A 19,627-nucleotide genomic window follows, 5' to 3' on the forward strand; every position below is an offset into this window, starting at 1 on the left:
GAAAGTCTAAGTAATTTAATAATCAATTCAAATAACAATTACGAGAAAAGCGAGCAAATGAAAGATGATCGAGGAACTATCCTCAACACATATTTGCAGGAGAAATCGCTTGAAAAGTATGCGGATTCATAAGTAGGCGTTAAATAATCACAAGAGCACTGATGCCGTCTTTTAAAAGAAATAGACCCTGGAGATCCTGTCCAAAAACAAATCAAAATAAAAACAAAACAAAAGACAATTTTATATTTTCATGCCCCGAAAGCTCCTTAAAACCCGTAATTTTATTCTGGGCCGAGGTTTTGGCGTAAGGGGCTGCGAAATTCCGATGGACATTCGCCGTGGAGGTCAGCCCCCTGTCTTCCACGAATTCCTCTCGACGCACGGGAAGTGGGGAACGAGCGTGCATGGCGCCTGCTCGCGCGGGAGCTCGCCTAAAACTCCCGCCCGTGGATCGGGCCACCGATGACCTTTGTGTCGCCAATTACGCGCTGCAGCTTCGGCTAGTCAAGGCAAGGGGATGGGGTGCCAAGGCACTATTTTTTTTTTTTTTCCGCAGAACGCGCGGAAGCGAAAAAGATCACGGGATGGGAATCGCGAGGGTGTGGATAAAAAAATCCTCAGATGGACCCTCATAAATCATCAAGCGCCCAGAGACCGCCACGGGAGCAAGTCTTGATGCAACCGCTCTTAGTAACAGCTCCGGAGGAACTGGTTGAAGAATGCGTGAGCGGTCGTAAGCGAAGCCGCCCCCCTACCTCAGCGCACGTACCAATTAGGGTTTTGCCCTGCGCTCCCCCCCCCCCCCCCCTTTGTCCGCCCCCGAAGGTCAGGAGGAGGACAGGAAAGCCTCACTCCCGCCGATGGAGGGGGACACAACAAAGCCACCAGAAAGGAAGAGGGGTCATCGTCCCGACAGGGTCTATCGACACTGCAGTCATTACACCTTCCCTCTTCAGAAGGGTGAGCAACTGCACCCAACATGCCATCACATCCAACATGCCACTACATCCAACGCGCCATTACATCCAACGAGCAGCTACATCCAAAAGCATGTCAATACATCCATCGTGCCATCACATCCAACGAGCCAACACATCCAACGATGGATGCACTGGCTCGTTGGATGTGTTGACTCGTAATCGGCGGGAAGAAGGAAGGTGGGGGGGCACAATTACCAAGGCGCTTGCGTGTCTACGCGCGCCTGCCTCGTTCTCTCGGCCTTACATTTTTCGACATGGCATGCTAAGTCGCCGAAACAAACAAATGTGATTGGAAAAGCAAAACATTACTCCCACGGGAAAAAGGACGTACGTCACCGCTTGCGTTTCCAATAAAGTTGGTGAACGGCAGGCGATTCACCGCACAGCAAATAGTCAACAAAGCAAGGAGCACGCATTGTTTGCGCGAGCCGTATTGGCTGCGGCTGCGAGCGTAGGGCATTCTCTGATCGCCCTGAGACCCCACCCATACAGCATGCAGCACGGTGCTACTCACAGCCAAGAACCCGTCGCTCCGCATCGTCGAGGCTCTGTCTTGATGACGGGCACCAGTAGAAGGAGGACCGCAGGCGTAGCGTGATCACGGTGAGGAAGTATCCAAAGATGCGGAGCACCATGTCCAGCACGGTCTCCTTGTAGAAGCGCAGCCTGCGTCCGAAGAGCCCGTCGGTCAGCATCGGTTGCTCGGAGCGGGGGCAGCTGACCGGTCTACTGTGAGCAGCAGGCGGCGGGGAGTCCCCATTTACGGGGGACACAAAAGGGGCCTTGCCCTCCTCACAAACGCCCCTCTTCCCCCATGCGCGTTCCCCGACGCACGTTCTCAGAATTCCGCAGATGGGTGAACCACACCTTGGCCCTGCTTGACGTTCGCCGGAGGACTCCAGAGGCGCGCAGCCAAACGCGCCTCACCCACTGCGCCTCGACGGGCCTTTTCAAACGCTGCGAAAACGCGCTGCGTCTTCTTCCTTTTCATCGTTTCCGCTTCATTGAGTTTGGCCCTTCCCTTACGACTGTTATTGCAACTACAACTTTGCACAAACTGGAACTGGTGCCTCTGTTACGTACGTTTTTTGTTGACAGTTTTGTTTTGTTGGTTTTGTACGTTTTTTGCACGTTTTTTGTTGCTTTTTATTGCGGAAATAGATACCCCAACCCAGAGCTGTATACACTTTAACACGTTTAGTTTATTCAACATCTCCATTTATACATGCTGCATTGAGTATTCGTACATGAGGAAGGGGAGGGGGGAGGGGAGGCTACTGCTATTACGCAAAAATGACACGTAAACAAGACAGTTGGGCGAACGTCAGTTTAACAACCCATGGCAAGAAATTTGCGTGGGATCTTTAGCATACAGAGGAGCATGTAGTGTAGCGAAACGGAACAGAAAAAAGAACAAATCAGACTTAAGGCTTCTTCTCCTGTTTTTGTGCGTGTGCGTGCGCGCGCAGGGGCGGATCCAGGCTTTTTCTGAGGGGGGGTCAGCTTTTATCAGTGATGATGATGGTGATGAGGAGGAGGAGCGGGAAAGTAGCCTTTTTTTATTCATGGGAATCTTGGAAAACCAGAAATACAAGAATAGAAAGAAAAAAATGACAAACGAGACCTTTCCTTCGACCTGAGGGGTCATCTTCTCGGGGTTGTAAATTCCGAAATTAAAGGGGGGTCAGGACATCCGGACCCCCCTCTGGAACCGCCAATGTGCGTGCGTGAGTGTGCAAATAAGTATGTTTTAAGCAGCGCTAAAAAGAATCGGCCGGAGGGTGCAAAAAGGACACTTGCACCTGCTCCCACCCCCGCTCTCCCCAAAATACACCACTTGCCCTACTCCCTGACCCCCACGACCTCCTCGTCCACGTGCGCTTTGTTATTTTTCCGCTGATATTGGCGACCCGAAACTTTACAAAGTGTCAATTTCGACTCCAAAGTTTTTTTTATATATATATATATATATAGCGAATCAGAAAATGGGAAATGAGGGGCTTCGTGAAATAAGACAGAAAATAAGGGTTGGCAGTAAAGAAAACCTCGGAAAGCAAAGGGGAGGTTGTGGTGGGTCATAGAAATAGATGAAGAATTTTTTGAGTCGAAAAGAAAGTGGTGAAAAAATTCCCGCCGGGTGGGATCCGAACCCACGACCTCCAGAATACCGGTCTGGTGCGATTTTTTCACCACTTTCTTTTCGACTCAAAAAATTCTTCATCTATTTCTATGACCCACCACAACCTCCCCTTTGCTTTCCGAGGTTTTCTTTACTGCCAACCCTTATATATATATATATATATATATATATATATATATATATATATATATATATATATATATATATATATATATATATATATATGGAACATTTCTTTTGGCCTTTCCTCGGCAAGAGCGCAAGCAGCTCGACCCCGTTGGAAGCCATACGCACAATTGCCCCTGGCATTCTTCCTGAGAAACCAAAATTTTCACTTCAGAGAAATTCGAGAAGTATTTTCTTCGTCTCCGGAGGAGCTATGCCTGGGATGACAGGGGCTCAGTCACACTTCAGAAACGGGGACGGGCCGTGTCTAGTCTCTTGAAAGGTTGACTTCTGGGCTCGTTTTCTCCTCCTTTTTCTCCGTTGCTATGGCGGCAACGACAGGTGATAGCACAGGTCCTGTATACTTCGGACCGGCGAAGCCAGCAGCATCAACGTTCAGCTGGCGTAGTGATGATGGTCGCCCGATTACTGCAGCCCATGCGGTGCACAATTCTTCAAGCTACAAAATCACGATCAGAGATACTGATTTGAATATAGTTTGAGTGCATTTAAAAAAAAGTCCGCAAAAAGATTCAGTGCCCTTCCGCTCTGTGAAGAAGGATGACCAGCGAAGCTGGGCGCAGTGCAAGGAGTGCACGAAACAAAATACGTCTGCATGTAATTTGCGATTGAACATACTTCCTAGCTAATTAGCTGGATGAAACTTGGAAGGAGTACAATTTTACTCTAGGGGGCAAACCCTGGGCTGGCCGTGGCCGTTGTCCTCCCCGTCGTGGGCATCTTACTGTCCGTGTAGCACACCAACCCAAACCGCTCGACCACTGAGGACAGCAGTCCAGCCGCAACGGGCCGTGAGGCGTCAACGGTGAAATCTCCCTCCAGCACAACGGACTCATCATCGGTGAGCGTGGGAAGGAAGCCTGGCTTCGCTTACTTCGATGTTACAGGCGCTTGTCTAGGGACTAGGAAGTACTGCAGTTAAGAACGATATGACACGTAATGGTGGGAAGTTAACACCGGCGTGGACCCTCTTTGGGGCCCGATTATGCTTGGGATTTTTTTTTTTTTTTTGAGAAGAAGAGGGTCCTCTGTGAAGTGGTCACACCAGCATAGCCTGGGCCATAACTTTAAGCAGCCTGGTTCAAAGTTTCGGCTATACTATACTGAGCATGACTGATTGCAAAGCAGCGTCTCGAACGCGCTCGTTGCTCACTCGAGTGTTTTGGCCTGATTACTTTAACAACTCAGAGGCTTCACAGGGGTACAACTCCAGAAAATGGAAGTTGCCCCTGTACCTCATCACGCTTCCGGCTGGCTGTTTCGCGCGGCGTTACTGCGAGTATATTGAACGTGACACGAGTCGTTTCCGTGATTTCCCAGACTTAACCTTGTCCTAATTTACTGCAGCGACTACAAACAAACCAGGCGAGAACAAGCAGGCGATGTCACGCATTGAGCGCAATCCTATTTCGAAATTCGCGCGCGCGTTGACGTGATACACTGCCGCTGTTAAGCCACCTTAGCGCCGTTGCCGTTATGAACTTGAAGCAACTACACTTGCTACACCCGGTGCAGCCCCAGCTCAACTCTAGCATTCGGGTTCAGTCGTGGTACTGCGCGGTGCCTTGGTTCCTGCAGAGGGTGAACGTCGATTCGTTGATTTCTCAGCCTCTCAGGGACAGTGTGCATGTGTGTACCGCGAGACGTCTACGCTTTCTCGTCCAAAACATAATCACAAGGGGAACGCGTGCACCAGAGTGCGTGTGTTTGATACTGAGAATATAAAATCAATTACCGCCGAAGCGTAAACGATTACGTTCTCAGAAAGCGCACGGAGGCGAGGAAAGAGGTGAACGCACTTTGCGCGGTGCATCGGTACAGCAGTACACACGGACCGCTTCCAGGTGCACTTGCCGCGGAAAAAGATCACAAGTGGCCGATGACCAGAGCGACAAAGTTGTAACACGCGACGCTGATATTTGAGATCGCGCGGATAGCGAGAGAGCTGGGCGCCTTCCAAGTTTGTGGCCAGGGGTGATCGGCAGAAATCACGCCGCACCTTCAATATGCTCCTTCTGAACGCGAACCGAATGTTCCGCATCCTGGCCGCTGCTGCGCATGCGGAACCGATCTTCCTTTTTTAAAGCGAGAGCTTTCTTAGGGGGACCGATGGCGTCCGGTCAAAAAACTAACGCATTTCCCCGCAGAGCGGTTGGTCTACCCAAAAGCTCTGATGAGATCTCTGCAGACACACGGCGCGTGCGCGAAACCGGGCTTCCACTGTGTCGAAACGGTTACTTGAAAATCGCGAAAAAGGAACGGTTCTAGATTAGATATTACAAGCATGAAGAAGGAGTGCAGTAGTATACACGTATCTAATAAACCACGTATCGGTATACATTGAGGCGTTTACTTAGTGGGCGAAAAGTCGCCTCACGGGTTCGTTTTTCGTTTGCTGTTTGGGTCTTAATTGGAAGGTGTGATGAGGGAGGTTCCAGATCCAAGCCAACCCAGCGGTCGCTACTGAGCAAAATAATTCACAAGGCGCGGAAGGAAGCTAAGGATGACGAGCTCTTGGAAGATCTAGCCGGTCAGTATTTGCCACTTATAAAAACGCAGACTTTCGTCCGTCCGCCAGTAGTGTATACGGGTTCTCCCAACCACGCGCTTGACGGAGATTTTTCGGAGGGAGAAGTTCGTTTTGCTATTCAGGAGCTTAACAGTAAATCTGCTGCTGGCCCTGATGGTATTTCGAACAGAGTGCTTCGCAATCTTGAGGATAATTCCATCAGCTATCTAACCAGACAAATCAATAATATCTGGAGAGAGGGCTACGTCCCAGATACTTGGAAACACGCTAATACGATACTCATTCCTAAGCCGGGCAAGCCTCTCGGACTTAAAAACCTCAGACCGATCTCTCTGACGTCCTGCCTCGGCAAGGTTGCGGAGCATGTTGTGCTTAACAGGCTCTCCGCTTATGCGGAGGATAACCAGCTTTTCCCGTATACCATGATCGGTTTCAGGCCGGGTCTTTCGACCCAGGAAGCTATGCTCCGGATCAAAAAGAAGCTGCTAGATCGGGTCACTCAAGACACAAGGGCCATTCTGGGCCTTGATGTAGAAAAAGCCTTTGATAATATACGCCACACGGCTATACTTCAGGCCATATCGGACCTTAGTCTCGGCGAGCGTTTCTTTTCTTACGTTCGATCTTTTCTCAGCGGCAGAACCGCCTCCCTACGCATTGGAGATATTATATCAGAACCCCTCGAGCTTGGAGACAGGGGAACTCCTCAAGGCTCGGTACTGTCTCCCTTTTTGTTCAATCTAGTCATGTCCAAATTAGCTAGAACACTTCTCGATATTGAGGGGGTTGAACACACCATCTACGCTGATGATGTTACCCTGTGGAGTGCTGGGGGCAGTGACGGTGAATTGGAGGCTCGATTGCAAAAAGCTGTCAGGGCCACAGAGCTATACCTCGCCCCTGCGGGTCTTAAATGCTCCTCAAAGAAGTCGGAGTTGCTTTTCTATAGCCCATCTAGACCAGGACGCAAGCCCAAGGGTTGGGGTTGGGAGCAGGACAGGAGGCCCAACGTTGCGCTTTTTGACATGCACGGCAATCGCATTCCGGAGGTCAATTCCATCAGAGTTCTGGGCTTAATTATCGAAGGAAACGGTTCCAACAACTTAATGTTACAGAAGATTACCGGGGAAGTTGAAAACGCGTTACGAATGTTTCGACGCATTCTCAACAGGAATAGGGGTATAAGCGAGGAGTGCGCCATCAGGCTTATCCACGCTTTCGTCCTATGCCACATTTCTTGCGTCGCGGCTATGCTCAATTGGAAGAAAACCGAAGAGAAACGCCTCGACACCATGATTCGTCGTGTTTTTAAGGTAGCTTTGGGGCTTCCTATCAATGCATCCACAGATCTCCTACTGAAACTAGGGGTTCACAATACGTTATCAGAAATCGCAGAAGCCCAGCACACTGCGCAGGTAGGTCGACTGTCAGGCACTAGAGCAGGCAGAGACATTCTGGTCACTCTGGGCATCTTTACCGAACAGAATAAGGAGAGTGTTAAACACCTTAGCAGAGAAATCAGAGACTCCATCGTGGTCCGTCCTTTCCCCAGAAACGTCCACCCTGTCTTTAATCAAGGAAGGAGACTGTCTCGAGCCAAGGCACTTCTAGCTGCAGCTCTCGAGAGCCCTACGGAGTCGGCTTTTGTAGATGCTGCTCAGATAAATGGAAGACAGGCCTTTTCGATAGCCGTCATTGATGCTCAAGAACGGATGTGCAACGCACTTTCCGTGTTTACCAAGAATCCGGAGGTTGCTGAGCAAATGGCCATTGCACTTGCTCTGCTTGATCCTCAACATAAGGTCATTTATAGCGACTCTAGGGCGGCCACTCGAGCCTTCGCCAGGGGAGTGGTTGATGCCAAAGTCTCCAAGTTATTGGAAGATAGACACATTAGTAATCATTTGATAGTCTTGTTTCCAGCCCACATGGGCGACCTCGGGGGAGGACAGCGGAACTTCAATGAATCCGCACACGAGGCGGCGCGAGGACTCAGCAGCCGCGCACCCTCCCAACCACCCCCGTCTCCACAAAGGGCTTTCAAGGATCAACTTCAGACCTACAACGAGCTCACCAAGCACTTCTACTTAAATCGACGGGAATTTGCGCTCCCACATAAAGGACTCAACAGGGCGCAGTCAGTCACTCTCCGCATGTTACAAACGGACTCATACGCCAATCCTTGGAGGATGAGCCACATCGACTCGGACTACGACGGAACTGCTACGTGTTCAAAGTGTGATGGGCGTGTGAACTTGGGTCATATGTTGTGTGGTTGTGCTACGCAAGCCTCCTATCTGGAGGATAAGGTCAAGTGGGACAGTGCTCTCAGGAGCAGTGAACTTAACGATCAACTCTGGGCTGTCCAGAAGGCCCGCGTAGCGGCGGAGAGTCTCGCTCGGGCTCCCCGTCCCGACGTGGGAGATGCCCTCTACACCTTGACACCGGTCAGGTGTCCTTCAGGACCCTTTTTGGAAATAAAGTTTCACCACCACCACCACGATCGAATGGACGCACTTTCAGCGAAGGTTGAACGCACTTTTAACTTTTGCGTTTCTCTAAGCTTTCTTTAAGAAGGGATGATAAAATTCTTTCGCGAGCGTTGCGAACAAAGATATGTTTATCCGACGGTGCCTCCTGGCGACCACCCCACGATCACGCCACGCGTAATGTGTCTAGCGCCCGCGCCGTCGGCGCGATCGCGAGCATCAGCGCCGCTTGTAGTGAGGTTATTGTTCACATATAGTACGCTAATATTGTCCCGCTGCGGACGTACCCCGAAAGAAGGCGTCCCTGTATAGAAGCACAAGTAGGATTTGATAAACGTGTTTGCTTGCAATTAGAGCGAATGCGTTCACGCTTAGTCAAGTAAGACCGAGAAGAAAATCACAGACGGCATCTATCGCTCACGCATAAAGCGTCTCAGCGACCCCGAAATTTCGGAAACAATTTCGTGTTGCTTTACTTTAAGGAAAACTCGAAGGGGTGGTCAAGAGGAATTTTGTGTTTTGTGGGCACGTTCTGCTCAACTGCCGAGGTGAATTCCGGTGGCCATGCGAATTAAATTTCTGCGCTGCGTGGTGCCTTTGACGCTACAACCCGTCTGTTCGGCATAGGGTGCCTCGATTCACGCGGTGCTGGCATCTTGCGATCGTGAGGCGCCGCATATAGCTTGTTTACGGTTTCAACGACTCGTTTTCGCCGATTCAGGCGTTGACTTTTGCGTGGCATATGTTGCAAGGCTTTGGCAGCAACAGACAGGATAAGACGCGGCTTTCATCTTTCGTCAGGATAAGATGCGGCTGAAGCGCGAGTGCAAAGCCTTGCGATTAGAAGGGCGTGCGCACACTCTTCTGAAGCTTCGGTCGAGGAGAGAAACAGGCCCGCATGCCATACCCGACAGGGCTTCCCCAAGTCTCTCACCGAGTGCCTCTTCTGTACACTGTGCTGTTGAGTGCATGGCGTCACCACCTGATAAACAGAGCGGGTCGACGGTCATTGGCAGTGTTGACAGGCGTTATCTCATCTATGCGAGCTCAGCGTGCATGTTTCTTTGCTGCGCAGTTAGGTGACGATGCGCGAAACGAAAGCTCCGCGCACCCGGAGGGTGCATAACGTGTGTGCGCGCTTAACATTACAGTGCACAGATACAGTGCATAGTTCAAATTGCGTCTCTAGTATTTGAGGTTTGGACAGTAAAAAAAATGTGGGTGTTTTACGCACTGAAGCTACACACGGGCTGTGAGGCGCGCCATAGTGGAGAGCCCCGAATTAATTTTGACCACCTGGGAATTTAACGTGTGCCGAAATCTCGGCACACGGGCGTTTATAAGTTTATATCACCGCCATCAGATAAACAGTCACCGCGCCCAGGCGACATACCCGCGTCCTTTGGCACAGCAGCGCAACCCGGAAACCGCACGGCTGGTTTCCTTAAATGACCTGTTTTCTTGTTACTGACTCCAGAGTCTACATCCCACCCGACTTGCACAATCTCCTGCTTGTGCGGCCGATTCCCCGCAATACGCACCCGGAGCACAATATTAAACGCCGTGAACATCGCGCACGCGTTCTAGCCCGCAAATACCCCATGGGCCAGTCCACCGCCTATGTGGACGCCGCGAGTTATATCCATCACAACGCCTGCGCAGTCACCGCCATCTTTGATCCAAACGCAACCTCTTACCATTCACTCACTATCCGAACGCGCTCCCCTGCCACGGCGGAAGAGGCGGCTATTGCACTAGCGCTGACTCATCGGCCTACCCCAACAATTGTTATCTCCGATTCGAAAACGGCCATTCGAAATTTCGCCCAGGGGGATTATTTCCCCGCAGGCTCTCAAAATTCTCCTTAAAAATCCTCCCACTTCCCATGCGGAGTTGGTTTGGACTCCTGCCCATGCGGGGCTGGAAGGAAACGAAGCGGCTAACCTTGCAGCTCGAGAGCTAACCCACCGAGTTGCGCCAGGTCGCACCCCTTCCCATGGAGCCCAATCAACCCGCGACAGCCTTCTGACTTTCCATGAAATTACCTGCCACTACCGCCTCTCTCGCCGGCGCTACCCTCCACCCCATTGGTCTCTCTCTATTACCGAGGAACGGTACTGGCGCCTTCTCCAAACCAATACCCTCCCCTGTCGCACCAGACTACATGCAATTTATCCATCTGTATTTCCCTCTCCCCAATGTCCCGACTGTGGAGCCCACGAAACAGTTGCTCATATAATTTGGCAATGCCCTCAAAACTCATTCCCTCTCATCTCTTGTGTGGAGCACTGGGAGGCGGCGTTAGGCAGCTCGGATCCGCGGGTCCAGCAAGGACTCGCTGAACGAGCAGCCCAGGTCACCGGCGCCCTCCAAGCGCTGGTCACCACTCGCCGTTGACTCAACAGCTCCAGAATAAAGTTCTTTCTCTCTCTCTCTCTCCTTGTAGTAGAAACAACGATTAACCCCAAGACACTCACGTGCATACTCTGGCATTTATTTACGATCTGCACACCGTTTGTTTGATTTTTTTAGCATCACAGCTGCCATGTTAAAAAGCTGTGCGGAAGAACCATCACAGATTAATCATTATCTTTGCAAAGGACGCCAATTACAGCGGCAACAAATATCGGCAGTTTGATCCTGCTTTAACACGTACGTTTGCTTGAAATCTGTCGTGCCTGAAAATATTGGGATGCTTCACGGGCAAGTGTAAATGGCTAGCAGGCCTTAATCAAAGCGCCTGACACGGGTGAGTGAGTTGTGAATAGGCAGACCAAGGCTTGCGAGGTGCGTGGGAAATTGCTCCACTAGAGCAGCACTTTCTAAAAACTATTCGTGGAAAATCACTACTAGTCAAAGGTCTGTGTTCTTGAAAAAAAAACTCCCAAGCATTTCCCCGAGGGTGAACATGGTTAAGTGCGAATGCACGGGGTGATGCTATGAGGGGGAGTAAAGTTAAAATCCGTTGGCATTCGCCCGTGAGCGCGCGCGAGCCGACCCACGGAGATCTGGCAGTTTATCGCTGCATATATAGGGGGGTACGCCGCGCCGAGCGCGCCGAGCCAGGTGGCTGAGAGAGGAGGCGAGCGCAAGGGGAGAGGGACAGCGGCGCACGGCAGCTGCAGCCGAGCGAGGGGGAGAGGAGAGAGTGTGACGTCACGGTGGAGAGAGAGGCGCGCGGCAGCTGCTGGGGAGAGGAGGCGCGCTGTGACGTCATACCATGACGTCACGGCGCGAGGAGCGGTGCGGAGAGCGGCGCGCACCCGCGCAGCCACGGCGAGGAGGCGGAGCGAGCGCGGTCACGTGGTGAAGTGACGTCACCGCGCCGTTGCTACCGACGCTCCTCTCCACTCCACGCCGTTGCTAGGGAGAGGAGGACTGCGGACGCCGCCGCCGCCGCCGGCGGTGGAAGGTTTGGGGTCGCTTATAAAGTGCATTCGCACTTAAAACGGGAAGGCTACAAAGCTGACCGCCCCATCGCATGGGCTGGGCAGTTCATGAATGCAATGTGACGCCGCCACACGTTTAACACAGTGGCGATGAGGTAAGGGTCAGATAACAGAGCCATGGGGGCCGTCCCGAATTCGTCCGCATGCGTAACAGCAATGACAACTCCGGCCTTTTCATTCTTTTCGTAATGTTATCGGTTGATAACGGGGGTGACAAAGGGACCGAAAACGTTCCGTAATGGTCTGCTTTAAAATTCGCCGTTCGTCTGGCCCCACTTTTCCCAAGCGCTTCTCAGGTAAACTTGCAAGCGGCTTCGTCTTCTAGCACCCACGTACGAAAGGAGCCACTGCAAGTGAACACTGAGGCAGTTTTCCATTGAGCTGCCGGACGAGACGAAAAAAGCGTTGGCATGTTTTAACTCCATGCATGCTGCATAAGATGTAGGACTGGCTTGGAGTCCATTGTATGTCCTCACTGAGGGGCGCTTCATTATTTATTTAAGCGTGCCTGAATCGTAGCACTCCGCCATTGTGGATGACGTCATACGGAGGAAATATTTATGGCGGGAACCACAAAGTCCGCTGCGCTATAGCCTCTGTTGACAATGCCGCCGGTAAATATGTGGATAAGGTCCCCTTGCATATCCGGTCCAAGTGCAGAAGTACTCGCGTCCTCGCCTCGGCTACCATGGGGTAATTCGCTGCCAGCGAATGTCGGGGATGGTTAATGCGCTCTCTCGGAAGACCAAGGCGGTGCTCAAACTACCGCTTCTCTCGCCATAATGGGTAAAGAATGCTCAGTGTGTTCGGTTCCCCGTGTTGTGGGCGATTATGTGCACAAGTTTCCCAAGGGCGTCAAATAATGAGGTCCGCGTCGAGTTGCGTCACGAACACTGATCTTGTAACTTGTGCGTCTGGGAAAATGAGGCAAGAAGGCATCGCCCAAGCACAACTGCGACCGGATCAGGAGAGTTTGTGATTTAGATTGGTGAAATGTGTTCAATGAAAGCCAAACATCTTGCGGCCCTAGTCCGCGCGCAACGAAACCTTTCTCTCCAATACGAAAAAAAAAATCCTTTTGTTCTGTATTTGCTTAATGTTAGCATTTGTCAGAGAGAATTGGTTCACGTAATAACGGCTTTCTTTTATGCTCGTGGGAATACAGAAAATGAATTTGAATTCACGTTAAACTAACGCAGTAAACGCATTTTCTTACACCCCGACGTTACTAGTGCAGAGCCGCATATACACATACACATCTTGGGGTGCGCACACAACCCAGCCCTCCAACCTTTACCCACTTCCCTTTCCCTCCCTGAGCTGTGGGAGAAGCTGACGACTAGCGCCGGCTTGGATGCACAGCAACTCCTGGTGTCCAGGGCTGAGACAGCACGGTCGTCCCATGGTCTCCTGGACTGAGGAACCACTCCCACATCACCAAAATTTGTCCTCCTCCTCTCACTTCGGTAAAGTACCAGAGTGATGAGCAGAGCATTTCAGGCAAAGGTAGAGAGAGTCACGGGGGAGGAGTCCACTCTACCGTTGCTCTCGCCCTTTTTTTCTGTTGCCGTTGGGCTCGCCGATTACATAACAGCATATGAACTACAGTACAGACTCGGGAAGAAGCTAGATCACAAACGAGCGCCTATCGACTGTCTATAGCGCGGTGCACTGCATACGTCGAACCAACTGGTTGAAATTATTATCACAAACGAGCGCCTATCGACTGTCTATAGCGCGGTGCACTGCATACGTCGAACCAACTGGTTGAAATTATTTGTTATTGTTTTTGCATATTTTGCATGTTGTGCCAATATAGTACTCAGCCAATGCTCAACAGTGCCGTGTTGCCTCAAGCTCTTCTAAGATGTCTCAGTGGCTAAGGCGTTGCGCTGCTGAGCACGAGGTCGCGGGTTCGATTCCCGGCCGCGGCGGACGCTTTTCTGACGGAGGCGAAAAGCTAAAACGCACGTGTGTACGAGATTTCGGCGCACGTTAAAGATCCCCAGGTGGTCAAAATTAATCCGGAGCCCTCCAGTACGGCGCGCCTCATCGCCTGCGTTGCGTCGGCGCATTAAACCCTACAATCAATCAATCTTCTAAGATGCTACAACCAGGCGTCTTGGTGACATGAATATTAGCGGGTAAACACCACACACTTACGACCCCATTATCGCGCTGATCAGGCAGTAGGCGTTTCTCAAAGATGCTTACTTAAACAATTTCTGACGAGTAAAACGCAAAAAATTACGCAAGGGACGAAGGACAACAGAGACAAGCGCTTCTTGTCCTTCTTCGTCCATTGTGTATTTCTTTTTTTGCGCTTTACTCGTCAACAATGCAATACCAATTGGCCCAAAAGTCCGCATTAATCAGTTACTTAAACTACTAGGCTGCAGCGCAGATGTATTACGCTCCGAGGCAGCAGTAGGCAGGCGAGCCGTAGTGGGTTACAAATTAATTGGTTCACCTAAGGTTCTTTACCGTGCTTAATGCATCCGTCATTCCACAAGGGTGTTAATGCGCTGCGCACAACAATTGCGTTGGCCGGTGAAGCCCGCCCAAAGCTAGAAAGCTAGCGCGTTACAGCGCTTTAACCCTTCATTTACACAGCTGAGATCAATATATGGTATCTTATTTGCCTGTCCAAAGCAGTTTTGAGCAGTTCCTAAAGCTGCTCCCGTAATGTAAATTCTATGGGCAAATAAAACACTGGAGCTGTTCGGGAGCACTTCTCAGCAGTGAAAAATGGCAAATAAAAGAGGCCTCATAGTCCACTTATTTGTCGTTTTTGACTGCGAGGGCAGTTTTGGGGAGCAGCAATTGCGAGAGCAGTTTTTGACTGCCCATGAACTGCTCAAACCTGCTCTGGGTAGGCAAATAAGAGACTACTTGTATGTTGAAAATTGCGATTGCTTGGCAGCAACAACATAAAGCAACTACTTGAAAAGCCATGAGGATTGCGCGGAATGACGACACAAAGAGGAGACAACAGGACGAGCGCAAAGCAACTACTGTACTCATAATACAAGGTAGAAAACACCGTTCACCTCATGATTTTGGCAAGCATTGTGACGGAGCCCTCTGGCGCACGGCGACGTATCGGTTGTTAGCTACCCCGGCTGGTCGCTCTGGCGTGCCGCTTCCCGCTGTCAATGGACCTCCCCGGTGACAGCGCCAAGAACCCGTGCCATGCTTGTGCGTCCCTACGCGAACGGAAACGCCGTGGTGAAGTGAGCGAGAGGGTAAAGCTCGCGCAGACGCCTGATGCGTTGCCACGCGAAGGATAAATGCTGCGGAAAGCTTTGTGCGATAACGCGGCCACGCCGCCTTGAGACAGGCTCGGGACTCTTCGCTATCTGATACCACTCGAGCACCAAATGATGTGTCGTATGTCAGCAACACGGTTAATCTGTCAGTTTTGGCACGTGCCTTTTCGGCGTGAGCAAGAGAACCTGCACTGCTCCGGCAACTGGCCGCAGACAGCGCGGCTGGTGGTCGGGGCGTCTGGTAAAATTTTGAAATGCGACCACGCGAGCGTGGCCTTGTCCCTTTCCAAGGAGTTTATCTAACTCTCCCTCCCTCCCTCTCTCTCTGGCGCGTATGACCTTTTCTCGGTTTCTCTTCTCCCTTTCCCTGCTGCATGCATCTTATTTTATGAAGCATGCAGAACACCGCCTGTACAGACACCCATGCGTCCTTTTTCGCCCAATGAGACATTTAATGCTTTCGCATGAACAACGAATACCGATAATAATTATTTTGTCGCAGACTATGCACCAAGATCACGCGACTTCGAGGTCTGGTCTCACCTCGACGATAGGCCGTTTCGCAATTCCCGCGAAAAAACTAACGAACAACAGGAAAATCATGTAAAGCATGCCCACGACATCCCGAGGATATTTTTAAGGTTTTGATCGACTACTAGTTTAGGGTTTTCTCTTGTTTTTTTAATGGTTGTTTGTTGTTGTTGTTGTTCCTTTTTACTTTTTTTTCTGCTTTTACGTTCTCCCTCGGTGCAGGCCCAGCGTAGGAAGCGGCTCGCCGCTCTACAAGAAGGGCAAGGGAGCGTCTTGCCTGCAACACCCCGCACATGGTCGTATTAGTGATATTGGCGCGCAAGGAGCGCGGCATCTAACAATCGCTGCCACATTTACGCTCCATTGTCGGCCATCCTACTCCGAAACGCGAGGCCAAATACCGCGCACATTCAGCAACTCGCCATAAACAAGAATCCCTTTCTTCCGCTGATAGTAGGCCGCGCGCTATCTGTTCGTCTTTTGAGTTGCGTACTCTTTTTTTTTTTTTTTCGTTGCGCAACATTTTACGATAGGATAAAGAGTCCGATTGTGATTGCTGCCCCATGTCCCTCGGGTCGTAGCGGGTTAATCATCTGGATGAGTCATTGCCTCTGCGGGCGCTAGAGTAGGCTTTCGTTAAATAATAATAATAAAAAAAGACTTGCCCGTGCTGAACCAAGCTTAAATGCGATAGCGTGGAGGGCATATATCCTTCATTTCCTTGCATTCCCAACGCTCTCAATTTTTTCTGAAAGTCACCGCGCTGCTGCGGAGACTTTAGATCTACAAAGGCGCATCCATTCGGCTCGCTTCATTATTATTATTTATGTAATGCTCTCAGCAGAACCCGCGGGCCTTGAAATTTTCGGGCGTGTATGCATGCCTGCGTGGATATTCGTAGTGCAGATATTGCAACTAAACTCCGTGCATTGTCGATATGAGATTCGAACCCATGCACAATGAGTTCTGAAGGAAGAAATATTACACTTCATTTGTTTATTGTTGTTGTTGTTGTTGCTATTTCGCATGCACATTGACCATTCCAACAAAGTTAGTGAGGACACGAAATTCGCCGAACTAATTTAGGTTAACGGAACAAGTCACTGACATCACAGAGCGTTGCCTAGCGCCGCGCCACTGTTCACAATGTCTGACAGTGTTGGTATGGCAATAAACAAATCGGGGGAGGGGGGGTAGTTGTGGAGTGTACCATTTGCGATAGGTTTCGGACGCATACTACTGCATTGTAGGTGACTCAGGCAGCCATGGCTGGAGTTGTTTTATTTGAGGCGGGCGCATCGACCCTGCTTTTACAGGTAAATGCACGCGCACCGCTTGGGCGGTTGGTGGTGGGTGGAGGGAGTTCGATGGAGTTTACGGGACCGCTGCGTCCCCACCCCAGGCACCAGTGAAGGCTGGGAAGGAGCACTTTCCAGTGTGTCATCATGCGCCGCGTGGTTTCCTGAGGAAGAGGGTTCATGGCCATGAATCTAGTCGATGCGGATGGTTGTGTTGTTTCGTTGGGCTAGTTTTACCCGAAAAAGTATTTCGTAGACAATACGATGAGTCTAATTATGAGAAAGTAAAGCTGCCAGAGTTTTTTATGCGAATGGAAGGTGGAGGTGGTTCAGAATCGTAGCATATGAATGTAACTTGAAAAGAACAGTCGAGTATCGTGAGAGTACCTTGAGGGCGCGTCCAAGCAAGGTCTGCGCCGGCACGGTTTCGGAAATTCCATCTATGAACACATTGATTTCAAGCTCAAGGCTATATGTTCGGAGACATCAGATTCGCCGTTGTCGGAGTGAGGTACATGTATTAGCACACTTTGTCGGTTTTGTGTGCGTATGGCCTCCGCAAGGTGCGCTGTAGGGACTGCGTGGTTACAAAGTACAAGGGTTGTTTTCCCGTCCCACGTGGCTAAGGCGTGTTCCTGGTGTGCGAGAAACCGTTCGAAGCCCGTCTGCTTCTGCATGCCTCCAGTATAATTCAACCAACATGAGAGAAGGGTACAGCCTTTTCGTTTAGGTAAGACATTCAGTGTCCGGAGGTTTCGCGCGATGCAGCCCCTTGATGGCTGGGTATGCATGGTCTTGTGGCGGTCACAGGCCGTATCGCTGTACGGAAGGGTGCCCACGGTGACGGCCCTGCTCATAGTCATAATATCCTCGTAGTCATGATGTCTTTCTGGGATGAGAGTCGGCGGATTACGTGGAGTGTGGTCTTCTTTTCCCGTTTTAATCTTTTGACTCATATACCTGGACGGCTTTTTTTTTTTCTAAGGGCTAGGACCAGAAGGGTAATGGCTCTAGCTGCAACATACACGTCGCAGCTGACAATGTTGACTTGAATTTAGGAGGGTGGGTTGGGTGACTTGCAAGCATATGCTGTCAGGAGAGTGTTCAAGACCTAGCCTAGTGAGTATATACCTCAACAATCTGGCCCTCTAAGACAGTCGTTCTCAATTTGAACTTCCAGCAAAAGTCACCCACATACTTATTCAATCATCAGATTTCGTGTCTGACTTTTATGCGGATGCAAGTCATGTCAAACAATTTGCTATTGCAGCTAAAGCCTCCCGAATACCTGCATGCTGCCTTGTGTGGGTCTGGCTTTTCCGCATAGCTGACGTGTCGTGCAAAAAGACAACATTAAAATGTGCTATGCGGAGAAATTAAACATACAAGTCATGCAGCGAATACAAACGAATGGGGGGTTGGGGGGGGGAGTGCTTTGTAGACCCCCACCCCCCTAAAACCTCTCACGGACCCCCGTTTGAGAACCACTGCTCTAAGGTATCAAAATCTGCGTAGATGTCAAAGCGGACGGCAGAAACAGTCTCAAGTTTTCAGGCTACTTTTGTCATGGCCAGGTTGATGTAGAGCCCATAATAACCCCGCGGCCGAGGTGGTGACTTATGGGTTCGCATCCATGGTGCGATTAATGAAGGTGTGCGGGCCCTCTTTGAAGCCCTAATCCAGTTTCGCGTGTGGTAGGCGACCAGGCAGAACACGGCATGCGCCAGTTTTTCTAGGATGACTAGTTTTTGGCTAACGTTGTCGAAAGCCCTTGGGAATCAACCGCTATCAGAAGACCAGGGACTCAGCCGCAAACGTCACGGGGGCGGTACCTCGCGCAGAAGGCAAAGGCCATGCGCGTTAACATTGGGGTTGAAGCCTGTTTGGGCAGGGTGAAAATGCGGTTTAACCTGTCGTAAATGACTGCTGCGGGGATTGTTAATGAGCCGCTATATAAATTTGAAAATGACAGGCGTGATGGAGGTGGGCCTAAGGTTCTTGATTTCACTAAAAGGCTTTTTGGGTTCTGGAATGGGTAATATGAGGGTGAGTTTGAGGCATTGCGGTACTTGTCCATGCTACCAATGGTTATTATAGCTTAGACGACCTAGACTGAGGTTATCTGTGGCTGATTGTGATGTGTAATTTGGCCATGGAGAAAGGCATCCAAGTGAGTACGGGGGATATCAGTACATATAAGGCATGCGGGGCGATGTAGTGGCGGGGGAAAAAGTAGTGATCAGCAGCCGCTCCACCGCGGGGTCTGCGCTAAGGGTTTTCGCAGCTGGAAGAGGGGTTCATTTGTTTTGTCTTTTGCGTGAGGCTGCGGTGTAGACCCCTGTCATAGTTCGGGGTTCATCCGTACTGAAGAGCTAATCTTCCACCGTTAACCCTTGACATAGGTTGTTAAACTCTGCTTTCAGCAGTAGCAGCGTAGAAGGTCAGAGCCTCGAATCGACGTCAAAACAGCTTTATGAGAAAACATTCTTATGTACACACGCGTTAAAGAAAACATATAAGACCAATTTGGTCCCGCTTAGCGGCGCGAAACCAACGAGGCGTGCTAGCCCACCTAATACGAAAACATGCATCAAATCATTCCATAGTTTTCTTATTACAGGAGGGCCACAAAAGATGTGCTTACATAATATTATCCCTATTTTGAAGGAGGAAGGCTTGACAAATTTCATAATACTTTGTTTGGGTCGTGACACACGATCACGTCGGACAAATATACCATTGACTACAGGACACG

At 50.4% G+C, this 19,627-nt stretch overlaps 1 protein-coding gene across 2 annotated transcripts in view; it reads right to left on the reverse strand.

The window, feature by feature from the left end:
• Positions 1–15,185, reverse strand: part of LOC144155327 ((Lyso)-N-acylphosphatidylethanolamine lipase-like) — a 32,760-nt gene extending 17,575 nt beyond the window's left edge. The window contains exons 1-2 of one of the 2 annotated variants that reach the window (XM_077686682.1): positions 14,825–15,179; positions 1,495–1,646 (exon numbers count right to left, since the gene is read on the reverse strand). In XM_077686682.1, the coding sequence (XP_077542808.1) occupies positions 1,495–1,646; positions 14,825–14,844 (172 nt within the window). In that variant the 5' untranslated portion in view covers positions 14,845–15,179. Of the gene's footprint in view, positions 1–1,494; positions 1,647–14,824 lie in introns of both variants that reach the window. The other variant, XM_077686683.1, reaches the window with a different exon arrangement.
• Positions 15,186–19,627: the final 4,442 nt, after the last annotated feature.

The sequence above is a fragment of the Haemaphysalis longicornis genome, unplaced genomic scaffold, assembly GCF_048455015.1.
Source record: "Haemaphysalis longicornis isolate Haplotype H1 unplaced genomic scaffold, Haemaphysalis longicornis Haplotype H1 scaffold_1, whole genome shotgun sequence".
Classification (NCBI taxonomy): domain Eukaryota; kingdom Metazoa; phylum Arthropoda; class Arachnida; order Ixodida; family Ixodidae; genus Haemaphysalis; species Haemaphysalis longicornis.